The 12,990-nt window shown below is 41.4% G+C and overlaps 1 protein-coding gene across 6 annotated transcripts in view; it reads right to left on the bottom strand.

Moving 5' to 3' along the window:
* Positions 1-409: 409 nt before the first annotated feature.
* The window catches only part of PSPH (phosphoserine phosphatase), an 85,642-nt gene continuing 73,061 nt past the window's right edge, over positions 410-12,990 (bottom strand). For 4 of the 6 annotated variants that reach the window (XM_074328498.1, XM_019719100.2, XM_019719101.2 and 1 more), the window contains 5 exons: positions 5,823-5,981; positions 4,978-5,112; positions 4,374-4,519; positions 3,231-3,379; positions 410-889 (listed from right to left, as the gene is read on the bottom strand). In XM_074328498.1, the coding sequence (XP_074184599.1) occupies positions 782-889; positions 3,231-3,379; positions 4,374-4,519; positions 4,978-5,112; positions 5,823-5,962 (678 nt within the window). In that variant the 5' untranslated portion in view covers positions 5,963-5,981 and the 3' untranslated portion in view covers positions 410-781. Of the gene's footprint in view, positions 890-3,230; positions 3,380-4,373; positions 4,520-4,977; positions 5,113-5,822; positions 5,982-6,724; positions 6,855-12,990 lie in introns of all 6 variants that reach the window. The other 2 variants (XM_019719098.2, XM_019719099.2) reach the window with 1 other exon arrangement.

Below are 12,990 nucleotides of genomic sequence, written 5' to 3'. Positions count from 1 at the left end.
GGTCATCTGTAAGAAAGAAATGGTTCATTAATTCATTTAGGCGAGATGAGGAAAACTTGTTTTCAATTATTTTACTTCATGTGATTATCAAATATCCTTTTTTTTTTTCATGGTCAGAACTTTTGTTTAAGGCTTCATTGTTATTTTTTTTTTAAACTTTTGTAACAATTCCCTATAGGACAAATTCCAAGAGGTCATAAAAGCACTGCCGTCTTTCTGGCCCAGAGCTTCACTCAGTGGGCGCCGAGTAGGGGGTGCATTGTGATAAGCACTCTGCCCTGTGCTCAGAGGGGTCTCTACTTCACCTTGGTTCTTTGCCGCAAGGTTGTTTCTACACAAACACATAAAGTATTTGACATACTGGACACTGAAATGCAGGATAGGCAGAATTGAAAGTTCCACAAATCTGTTCTGATACATGGATAAACTTTTATTTATATACCAAAGGGAAAACATATTCATTTAAAACTGCCTAATCCATATTTCCATTAGTGAGGTGTTTATTATCCACCTTTAAAAAGCTTCAAATAAAATAAAGCTAGGAAAATACATAAAGAATCCAGATTATAAAACTCTCCAGGTAATTAATGGTCATAATAATACTGAAACTACAGTATAGAAAAGCAATTTTCTAGAAGGCCTAACTAGTTTATTTAGAAGTACAGATAATCAGTACCAAATTTATCCATTCAGTTGTAATACGCAATTGGAATCAAACAGTATCAAACTGTATAACTTTTAAAAATTAACCTGAAGTTGTTATGAACTATATAAAAACTGATTATTCTTCCAGCTCTCCCAAAAGCTCTACAAAATCAGTGATGTACCATTCCGCATTGTCCTTTACTTGTTGCCTGATCACATTTCCTCCAAATCCGATGAAAGCATCCTACGGGGGTTGGGGAAGAGAAATAGATTAAAAAAAAAAAAAAGACACAGCAGCAGCCAAGGGCATTAACTTGTGTGTGGAAGAATAAACTGTGCAAACAGGTGAGCCCCACCTCACCGGGGAGCTCCCGCTGGTGAATGAGTGAAGTGTGCCACCTGCACATCCATTCACCTGGACATGTGGGAGTCAGAAGCATCGGAAGCCCTCTTAAAACAAAGACAATTGCTTACAAAATCACCAGGTGGTAAATGTCTACATTCTAAACTGTACAGCATTCACATCCAGTCTAGGAACTTCTAGAGGGAAGTTCAGAGAAGCCTGTGGGGCAGCAGACGACACCCGCAGGCCGGGGATCAGGGCTGAGCAGTACCCCCTATGGTGCCCTGCATGGACCTGGGCCTCTCTCCCGGGGGCTGTTATCCTGGGCTGAAGAGAGGACCACTCCAGTATCTGTTGACAGCACTCTACTTCTCACCATGGAGATTGTTTAAAGTTACATTGTTTCCTTAATTTCTATTAAGTGATACGTTCTTATACTCAGTAATTTCTTTTTTACTTTTTTTTTTTTTGCTATAAACAACAGAAATTTATTTCTCACAGATCACAAAGGCTGGAAGACTGAGATCAGGGTGCCAGCATGGTTGGGTAAGGGCCCTTTTCCAAGTCTTTTAAAATGGTATTTTCTCTTTTTCTGGCAGGATATAGACACGATATACACTAATTTGGAAGTACAAAATTCTCTTATGTGCCCTTTGTCTTAATTTTTTCATACCACACAAGGGGAAAACATATAACTAGATTCTTACCTTCCAGGTAAATTTAGCCTCGTAACTGAGCTACCTGCCTCCATGGCAGCCCTTTCTACAGGCCAGCACCAACCCAGCTGTCCTGACATACTGACTCATTTCCTCTCTCTCCAGAAGATGGCCAAATGGTAACACCAAAGTGCCTGGGGAAATGTGGGGTCTTCAGCAGTTGCTTCTGCCCACTCCCGCTGGCCCTGCCCACTGACCAGCCCAGGACTATGCCTAATACATCCCACTGCCCTCCCTCTGGAAACTGCCCCTCTAAACCCTGCCAGGCCTTCATGGGGTGGCTGCTAAACTGCTTTTAGGTCACAGGTTCCTCTGACAACATTCCAAGGGCTACACACCTGCATGCATGGCACTTTCTCTTGGTTTAGTCAGGCTATTTAAAATTTTGGAATATATATAAAATTATAAATTATATTTTGGAATTTATAACTTTGTCATATCTCGGCACTGAGATTGGGAGCTCCCTAAGAGAACTCCACATTTTGGGTCTATGTACTTCTCATTATATCAGCCCAATGCTCGTTACTTAGTCGACCCCAGTGTTGGCTGTGAATCATCTAAGAATGTGTTATCTTAAACTGATACAAATTATGTTAAAAGGATCCCAAAAGAGTCTTTAACCACTTTCGATTAATCATTTACAAAGGCAGTTGCTATTTCTAGATCGCAGGAAGCTAGTAGTAAAACAGTTCACCACTATACATTTGGTTCAGTTTTTCTTAAGTTAGAAGGAGGTGACAGAGGCAAAGTCCTATGTGAAGTGGACACATTTGATATTTAGAACACTTGCTGTATATCATTTGTGTCTGCTAGTTGCACAAAACAACATTCATTCAGAAGAATAAAAATTTTTTTAAACTTTTATTTATTTTAAGTGTGTTTTTCTAGGACCCATCAGCTCCAAGTCAAGTAGTTGTTTCAATCTAGTTGTGGAGGGCGCAGCTCACAGTGGCCCATGCGGGGATGGAACCAACAACCTTGTTGTTAAGAGTACCGCACTCTAACCAACTCAGCTAACCGGCTGCCCCCTAACATGTTTTAATATAGACATGTTATTGAACCTCCACGAGCCTCAGTTCCCCAGTCAGTAAAAATGAGATAATACTTTACTCTATCAAGGCTGTTAGGAGGATTAAATGAGATAATGCATGAGGAAATGGTTTCTCAAATACAAAATAACATTAAAATTCTGGTTAGTTATAAGAACTATATTATCATTATTTGTGGTAGTACTTGACGAAATGAAGCCAAACCTTGTGAGTACACTCTTGGGCTAAGAGGTGGCCATACTTCAGCAACAAGGGGATAAAACTTTTAAAAGGTTTTTAGTTCCTTGCTTGCAAATTGTCAGGTTTCTAAAAAGTTAACTGACATATTGAGATTGAATTGGTTTTACTAATTGGTTTTTTTAATCTTACATTGATATTTAGATTTTTGTGTTTAATTCTTCATAAATCTTACTGAATTCTAAAGCAGCTGTCTAAAACAAAAGTATAACTGAAAAAATTAGTACGTTTAATACATACAGCAGGAGGACAGGCTTCCATGTCTGTGGCTCCATCTCCAATCATGACTATTTTCTTAAAATGAAATTTTTCCTTTAAAAGTTTAATAACTTTTCCTTTTCCACCAGATTCAGCTGTTGGCTGCATCTCATCAAAACCTGCATATTCACCTTAAAAGAGTAGTTAAAGTAGTGTTAAAGATCCACAGAATTAGAACAATCGGGCCAGCTTTTTGTATAGATGATATCTTCACTTAAATGTCACTGAGAAAACTAAAAATGGCCCTCAGTAAAGTGACCAAGCCTGGACTTCCACACATATTCCTCAGAATAAACAAGCTTTGCTTTTAAATTATAACTTCAAGGTTATTCCTTTAAGTCATAAACATCTTGGGGTAACCTAGTTTTATCCTCTAAGCTTCCAGTGTAGTATTTCTCAAACATTGGTAAGGTGGCAGAAAACCATGAAACAGTAATATATGAAGTTTAAAATAAGTTAATATATAATGTCATCTAAGAGGAGATTCCAACTTATATTTGATCAATTATTTCCATTCTTACAGTAATTACCACACTGATTCTCTACTTCCTTTTTTAATTATCTTTACCTATAGACCATTCAAAAGTGTCTATTAACACATTTAAAAATTTTAAATTAATATTACTTGGTTTGAAGAATGTCAGCCATGCATTGACATAACTGGAGACAACTTGAGATAATAGAAAACAACAGGTGTGGTTCTGTGATGGTCGTGAAAGGGGCCAGGAGGCACCTCCAAAGGCAGCTACAGTGCAATGACTTGCTAACAAATTAATTATCCTTCCTGAGTCTAAATTGGTTCAAATACATGAGAGCTCTCATAAAACTGAAACATAACGCATAACAAAATAAGTAATGTAAGTTATGTAGAAACTAACAATTTACTAAGTGCAGAATTTACATACAGATAGATTCTATGGATACTAAAGCTAGAAGAAATGATGACTTACGTCTATTTTTTGGAGCAAAGGATACCAAGGCACAAAAGACACGCGTCAAAAGAATCCTTATCTCAATATTTAACCCTGATGCCTCCTTGCTTAACTTGCATTCCAAGAGACATTACTTAGGATATTGAAAACTAAAACTGATATGAAAGGGAAAATATTACCATTAAATTCTTACCATTAAAGTAGAATTTCAGCCTATTAGCAAATACATTGGTTGATGGGATATTGAGCTTTGAAGCGACATGCTCTACAATGCTCCTAAAGCCACCAGATATTAGGAAAACCTGAACATTTCGCTCTTGTAGGCGACTTACTAGCTCCCTGCAAAAAAGAAATATAAAATACCACTGATTAATACAAAAGAGAACACATGAAACATGAAAAGGAAACTAAATATAAATATATTTTTTCTCTTGAATGCATTTGCCCAAGGTACATTGGACAGGGTATTTCCTGGTGAATTAATGTTTTGTTTATGTTTTTCTAAATGCACTTATAAATTAATGGATGGGGCTTAAGCGCTTCAGGAAACCATTCCACGACTCTGTTCTGCCTTTAGACCTAGAAACACAGATGAAGAGGAGGCTTCAGCTGTTTCCTAGGGAGAGAGGGAGGGTAGACATGAACAGGATCAACCAGCCAGACAAGAACTTATGTAAGTGCCAAAAGAACCACACAGAAGGGAGTGTGAAAGTAATGGTGAGATACTCTTGGGGGAACATCCCCCAAAATGCAGGTGCTAATAGGGAAACAACAGACCCAGATCGGGCTCCTCTTACCTTATGCCAGGGGTCAGGTGTGGCGGGTGTTCTGCTATGAGCCTCTGCACCTGCTCTCTGGAAGGCCGGATCAGAGCTAAGCGCTCTGTGAGGGCAGCCTTGAATGGCACTGCCCCGCCCATGGCTCGGCGTGTCCTAGGAGAAAGACCTAACAATCAGGCCAGAACGTCAGCTGTTCTCCAATTCTACATGCCTAACCTCCCCAACTCCTCACAGCATCCACCCATGAGGAAGGTGCTGCCTAGAGCCCCAGGTACAAAAGACAAGCTATGATGCCAGGGGAGCGAGGCTTAAGACTAAACTATTAAAGGTTTGCTTGAGAATCACATTAATATTTTATGGCTGTGTCAGTATCCAATGTAGCTGAACATGAAATGGCCTGTGACCTGGTGATTGCCACATAGCACGAAGGAGGGCAGGAAGGCAGGAGGGGCTCTCATCCAGGCATCCATGGACTCGAAACCAAAACTTGCTTTCCAGCACACCACTAAGGGCTAACTTTTATCCATGACATAAAGCACTGGACACTTGGAGAACCCACCCAGGTCATCCCCTTCGGTTAGTGACAGTCATTGTTCCCCTGAAGAAGCTAAGAGAGTGTCTTATCCATATTTGTTTGTCAGAGCAACTTTTCTTTTTTGCCGTAAATATTTGTATAAATGATTATTAGATACTGTACACTACCAAATTCTGCTCTAAGTGATAAACGAAAAAGCCTAGTGCCCATGTTTCATAACCAGAGACTAAAATCAGGGAATTATGGCTCTGATTCGGCATGTCATCCAAAATTCACTCTCTTTTGCAATTTTTTATCATTTCATAAAGTGAATATATACTGTCCCTACATTTCTGACACAGTATCCTCAACTCCACAGACTTTGGCCAGCTCATCAATTCCTTCTTCTCTGATGACCGTGCTGTCAACATCAAAGCATATTGCGTCAGCTGAATAGAAGAGTTTCCTCAACTCTGAGTGGGAGACCATCCTTAGAAGAATTTTCCTCCTACAACAAAAAAGATAAGTATATTTAAAGACATAAAATATAATCATAACAAGGTCTAATTTTGCCTGCTAATACCAAAGCACTTTGATTTGTATCAAAGTCAGTGCAGCCCATATAAGCAAGCACTCATGGACTCATTCCCTTTTCAACACAAATTAAGCACCTTCTAAGTGTCAGGCTCTGGGGTTACAAAGATGAGTAGGACCCAAATTCAGTCTAGTGAAAGTGACAATTTGTAAATATATTTGATGTTCAACCAGTAGGCAAATGTTTTTGACCTAATAATACTAGCAATAAGGCTAGTACTAAAATAGAAATGTGCATAACATACTATGGGCACACAAACAAAATGCTTAATCTTGTCCATGAAACAGGCCTTCCAGGAGGCACAGGCATTTGAGCTAAAAGTTGAAGGGCACATGGCCCTGAGCGGGTTCTCAAAGGGCAGGGTATCAATTTGGTGTCTGCTGCGAGTGGGAAGAAGGGAGATGGAGGCCAGGAGAGAGGGTGGTGATGGCAGAGGGAAGGCATGGACAAAGGCAAGGAGGGAGAATGATGGAAAACAGGCTGGAAGCTGCCAAATGGCTCAGCCCAGCCACCGGACAGTGCACAAGGAGTTCAGATCACGTGGGTCTCGGGCCAGGCTAAGGAGTTTGGATTTTAACTTCTAGGTAAGGGGAATCCTTGAAAGTCTTTATGCCTCAGAAGAGGCATAAAGAGAGGTCAGAGTTAAAAGTACATACTTGTTAGTCACCAGTGTTGAGGTGGTTAACTGAAGGCATGGCCTGATGAGAGTCACCAGAGTGGAGAGAGGGGGCAAAAAATGAGGGCTGAGGACAGAGCCCGTAGGAATGGAAGCTTCAAGTTAGGAGCCTGGGAAGTAAAATGAAAATAAGAGGTCACAGGAATACACTCCTGGAGACCATGTTATCTTCTGAAATATCGTAATAATATACTAAATGCGTCCGTCTGGCTGAGCTCTTAACTGGGGCTTATTTTTGGGGTAGGTCTTATTTTCGGGGCAACATGGTAACTGTAGGATCCCCTTACAAAGGCCAGGAGCTTTCCCTTTGGCCCTGCCTGTGCAGTCAGGCTCAGAGGCGCTAGAGGTGTGACCCTTTCTTCATTTTAATGCTAAAAATCATGCCGGGGGGGGGGGGGGGGGGGGGGGTGAAGATTTAACATGCTAATGAGACATGGGATACAAGAAGAAGTATATAGCCACACAGGTGCCAGGAAACCTGCCTCTACATGCCTAGACAGTTCTCTTCCTGCCTAGCTCCCTTTAAAAACTCTGTCTCAGCCTCCCTCAGGAAACCGCCCGTTTATTCCTTTTCCTGGTGCTGGTTTCCTGTGCATAAGCTTAATAAAACTTTCTATTTGTCTACATTGGTATCTGGCGATCTCTCTTGATTTCCATCCTGGAAGATTGCAGGGAGCCAAGGGCGCCAATAACAGTCCCCAATCCCAGTATTTATTCTCAACATAACAGCCAGAGTAATCGCTGTAAACTGTAAGGCAAATTGTGTCACTGACAGCGCAAAATCCTCCAACGGCTCATTTTACTAAAAGTAAAATCACAAGTTCTCATAATTACCTATAAGGTCTGCCCTCAACTCTGGCACAATCACCACCGCCACCACCATGCTCTTGAAACAGAGCCCGATTGGGACCCCCCAGAAAAGAGGACTTGCAATGTCCCTGGCCTAGCCTCTCCCTGCCATAGAGCTTAACAATTGAAAAACCCCTTCCTTGTGGTTTGAGCTTGAAAGGTCCCCTGTCTAGTTCCTTGCTTTAGATAAATTACCCCGGAACTTGTGCTTGCTTAGGATCACAATACCCCATGCTTACTGATCACAATCTCTACGGCCTAGCATTCTTTCCAGGTTACTGTCATCACTGCTCCTGGGTTGATGGACCACCACATCGCCTGAGGGAGGAACCATCACGTAGCCTCTGGAGGAATGTCCAGATTTTCCCTTAAATATCCCAGGCTGGCCAGAGAATGTTAAGGCAGTTTTTGAAAGTGTTAACCCGCTGCCTTCTCAAACCACCGGTGCTCTCATAACAAACACTTGTCCTGTGACCCAACTCCTGTGTCGATGTATTGGCTGAGCGGCACAGGGAGCACGAGCGGCACAGGGAGCACGAGCACCAGACTCGTTTGGCCTCCGGTTCCACTCTCTCCCCATTACATGTGCAGACGGAAAACACGCCACATGTTAAACCTAACAAGCTCAGGAGACTGAAAATAACCACAGAGGATGGCGTGAACATAAAAATTCCTAACTAAGGTGGGCCATGGTAGGAAGTCACATCCTTGGCCTGTAGCTTCCTTGACAAAGGTCAGTCTTCACCTTAAGTGAGCCTGTCTGTCCTTTTTTTTGCATCTAAGATAACATACCCTTTGGAATGTCAGAGTAATCCCTTTTTCCAGAACCCCCAGGGGGCACAACCCCCCACACCAGAGCAGGAAACTACAAAATTTCTCATGGTTATCTTGTTCCCCAAATACCATCTCTATGTGCTGTAAAATGCTATTAACTATCCTGTACCCACCAATGTAAAAGAAGTGTGTGTCTCTCCATTTTGCTTTTTATTCAATCCCAGAGATTTCCCCACTTTGCTTTCTCCCACCCCCTAATCTACAACCAATGGATTTCATGTAACCTTCCTCCTTTGATTCTAATGCATAAAATAAGTTGCAAAACGGCCATTTTCTGGAGCATTTTCTCAATTCGTTGAGACTTTGCTTCCCGGCAACTGTCGTCCGTTTGGTTCAAATAAACTCTTATAAGCTTTCTCTTAAGCTGGATGGTTTTTTGTTGACACATGTCTTACCTTATTTCCTACTCCTTGCCACTCTGCTCACACGCCCCAATATTGCTGATATTCTTGCTGCTCTGCCAAACACACCGGGCAGCTGGTGTGCCCTCAGTGGGATGCTCTTCACTCCAATAGCCACTCGGCCAACTCTCTCATCCAGAATTTGCCCAAATATCACCTTCTTCAGTGAGCCGAACCTGACGCCCCTGTTTATCACTGCAATATCCCCTCTCTATCATTACCCCAAACATTATTAATCTCCCTCCTTATGCTGTACTTTTCATTTTTTCTGGAATATCTATCATCTCCCAATGTCAATGAAAAAACATCCAGCCTAAGAGAAAGCTTACAAGAGTTTATTTGAGCCAAACTGACCGGCAATTGCTGGGAAGCAGCCACAACGGTTCGAGAAAATGGTCCAGAAATTGGCCACTTTGCAACATATACATTAGAATCAAAGGAGAAAGTTTCCATTGGTTGTAGGTTAAGGGGGTGGGAGAAAGCAAAGCGGGGAAATCTCCGGGATTGGGAAAAAAGCAAAATGGAGAGACACTCTTCTTTTACATTGGTGGGTACAGGATAGTAAATAGCATTTTACAGCACATAGAGATGGTATTTGGGGAACAAGAATGAGAGATTCCGTAGTTTCCTGCTCTGGTGTGGTGGGTTGTGCCCCCTGGGGTTTGGGAAAGGGATTATTCTTACATTCCAAGGGTATGTTATCTTAGATGCAAAAAGATGACAGACAGGCTCACTTAAGGTAAAGACAGACCTTTGTCAAGGAAGCTACAGGCCAAGGATGTGACTTCTGGCCATGGCCCACCCTTGTGAGGAATTTTTATGTTCACACCATCCTATGGGGTTATTTTCAGTCTCCGGAGCTTGTCAGGTTTAACATGTGGCCCCTTTTCCATCCGCACTAATATATGATAAAATGTACTTATGTTTATTATGTATTTTCTATCTGTCCTCATTAGGATATAAATGTCATAAGAGTATCTTTTATCAGCTTTCTTCACTGCTGGATCCTTAAGACTGAGAACACTACCTGGCACACAGTAGGGCTCAATATTTGTTGATTTAAGTGCATGAATAAAGCTCAAATGCCATTTTCACTCTCTCCCCAGAACTCCCACAGTACTTTATGTAGACTGCTTTCAATATATGGAATTCATCATATTCCAACCTATCTTAAACTTATTTATGTGCATGTCACCTCCAATCCTGGATTGCAAACTGTTGTGGATGGAAAAGGGGTCACATATTAAACCTGACAAGCTCAGGAGACTAAAAATAACCACATAAGGTGGCGTGAACATAAAAAATTTCGTAACTAAGTAGACCATGGCAGGAAGTCACATCTTTGGCTTCCTTCACAAAGTTAATCTGTGCCTGTAAGTGGGCCTGTCTGTTGTCTTTTTGCACCTAAAATAACATCTTTGGAATGTCAGCAATCCTTTTTCCAGACCAGGGCTGGAAACTGCAAAATTCCTCATTATTATACTATCTCCTAACTACCGTCTCTATGTGGTGTAAAAGTAAACTGTTAACTATCCTGCACCCGCCTGTGTAAAAGAAGTACGTGTCTCTCCAATTTACTTTTATCCAATCCCAGAGAATTCCCAGCTTGCTTTCTCCCACCCCCTTAATCTATCACCAGTGGATTTCATGTAACCCTTCCTCCTTTGATTTTTATGTATAAAATAAACTGCAAACTGCCAATTCGTGAAGCATTTTCTCAATCCGCTGAGATTTTGCTTCCCGGTAATTGTCATCAGTTTGGCTCAAATAAACTTTTATAAGCTTTCTCTTAGGCTGGATGTTTTTCATCGACGTTGTTTAAGATCCAAAATTTCCCAAAATGCCTATTTTGAGCCTCTTTTGAGTGGAGCCTCAATTATTTTCTGAGGGTTGAATTAATAAACAAAATGATGTAACTGTTAATTACATACCCACAACTAACCATTTTTTAACATTTCATTGTGGAAAATTTCAAATACATACAAAAATACATACATAAGAACTCCATATATTCATCATCCTGCTTCAACAATTGTAACAAATCCTGCTTCATCAACAACTCCACTAAAAAGGGTTCTGTACCCAATTACAACATGGGGGGAGGGGTGGTTTCCACACGTCCAAGAATTGCTTGGATGTCCAAAAATTCAACTCAATTCTGACACTATCTGCCCAGAGACAGCATCAGATTCCATAGGTTTAGGGTTCAGTCCCACAAGGCTGACCCCCTATCCCCTACACACACACACATACACACACACACACACACTTTAGGTGCCAATTGCAAGTCCAGGTTGTCACCTGTTCTGACAGACCGGCTATAGACTGGAGGTCCCAATGACCCCCTCCTTGGGTTTGATTAATTTGTTAGAGTTGATAAACGTGAACTGGCATTTTAAGATTCTTAACCATAGAGATGGGAGGACCATGGGTGGAGCTGGGCCCTTTGTTGGCTCTCTGGTCATGACTTCCTATTGAACTCTGTGGTAACTTCCAGGAGAGGGATGGGAATAAAGGGAGAAACCATGTTGGGTGCTTGCTTCCTTTTTCCACGTGGGTGGCCAGCAGGCAGTCCAGCTGCGAGTGTGCTTGTACTCCTTGGTGGTTCCGTTTCTTTTTCTTTTCCCAAATAAACTGTTTTCTTTTGGTCGATTACCTGGAGAATTATTTTGCCAGTCGACAGAGTGCACACAACTCAGAGATACATTTTATTTACTAGAGTACCAGTTTATTATAAAAGGATACAACTCAGGAACAGCCAGGTGGAAGAGATGCACAGGGCAAGGTATGTGGGAAGGGCACAGAGCTCCCATGCCCTCTCCAGGCACAGCACTGTCCAACCCCAAGCTCTCTGAACCCTGCCCTTTTGGGGTTTTCTGCGGGGTTTTCTGGGGGCTTCACTACAAAGGCACGACTGATTAAATCATTGGCCACTGAAGACCAAACTCAACTTCCAGACCCTCTCTCTTCCCGAGGTTGGGGGTCACGGACTGAAAGTTCCAAACCTCTAATCACACAGTTTGCTCTCCAGGCAAACAGCCCCTGTCCTTAAGTACAGTCCAAAAGTCACTTCATTGACATAACAAGAGACACCTTTATCACTCCCATCACAGGAAATTCCAAGGGTAGTAGGAGCTCTGTGCCATAAATGAGGAAAAGACCAAATATTTGTTTCTTATTATAAATCTAAATCACAATCTCACACCCACAAATGTCCACCTTCCTTCATTATCTCAAAGCAAATCATATCATCTCATACAAAAATATTTCAGTATATATTTCTAAAAGGTAAAGACTTTTTAACACGGCCGTTTGCATTTTAACTACACTACTGTACCTGCCTGCCCTCAGGTTTGGCTGCTGAGGATTCTAGAAACAAATCAGGTTAAGATTTATTCAATTACTTTATGTCCTTCATGATTTGGAGCCTATCTGTTCACCAACCTATTCCCCACTTCTCGTCTCCCCCACAAATACAATGTGGATGAAAAGGGGGCCATATATGTGTAGGGCACAGCAGGCCCTACAAACTCAGAGACCAAAATTTTTATGGTCTGAACATAAAAATTCCTAACTAAAAGCAGGTCATAACCAGTAGTCACATCCTTGGCCTGTAGCTTCCTTGGCAAAGGTCAATCTTTACCTTAAGTGAGCCTGTCTATTGTCTTTTTGCATCTAGAATAACATGCCCTTGGAATGTCAGTAATCCCTTTTTCCGGTCCAGAGCAGGAAACTATAGAATTCCTCATTATTATTTATGGCCCATGATTAATATTTCTATGTGAACTATTAACTATCCTGCACCCACCTGTGTAAAAGAAGTACGTGTCTCTCCAATTTACTTTTATCCAATCCCAGCGATTTCCCCGCTTTGCTTTCTCCCACCCGCTTAATCTACCACCAGTGGATTTCATGTAACCTTCCTCCTTTGATTCTATGTATAAAATAAGCTGCAAACCACCATTTTGTGGAGCATTTTCTCAACTCTTTGAGATTTTGCGATTATTGTCAGTTTGGTTCAAATAAATTCTTATAGGCTTTCTCTTAAGCCAGATGTTTTTTCTTCGACATCGGGAAGGTGCCAACTCAATAAATAAACCTTTCCTTATTCCAAACTCTGATCTATTGAATATTAAGTATTTGATGCACTGAGCACACAGGC

The sequence above is a fragment of the Rhinolophus sinicus genome, linkage group LG03, assembly GCF_036562045.2.
Source record: "Rhinolophus sinicus isolate RSC01 linkage group LG03, ASM3656204v1, whole genome shotgun sequence".
Classification (NCBI taxonomy): Eukaryota; Metazoa; Chordata; class Mammalia; order Chiroptera; family Rhinolophidae; genus Rhinolophus; species Rhinolophus sinicus.
The sequence above is the reverse complement of the archived record's forward strand: the minus strand, read 5'-3'. Positions and strand labels throughout refer to the sequence as shown.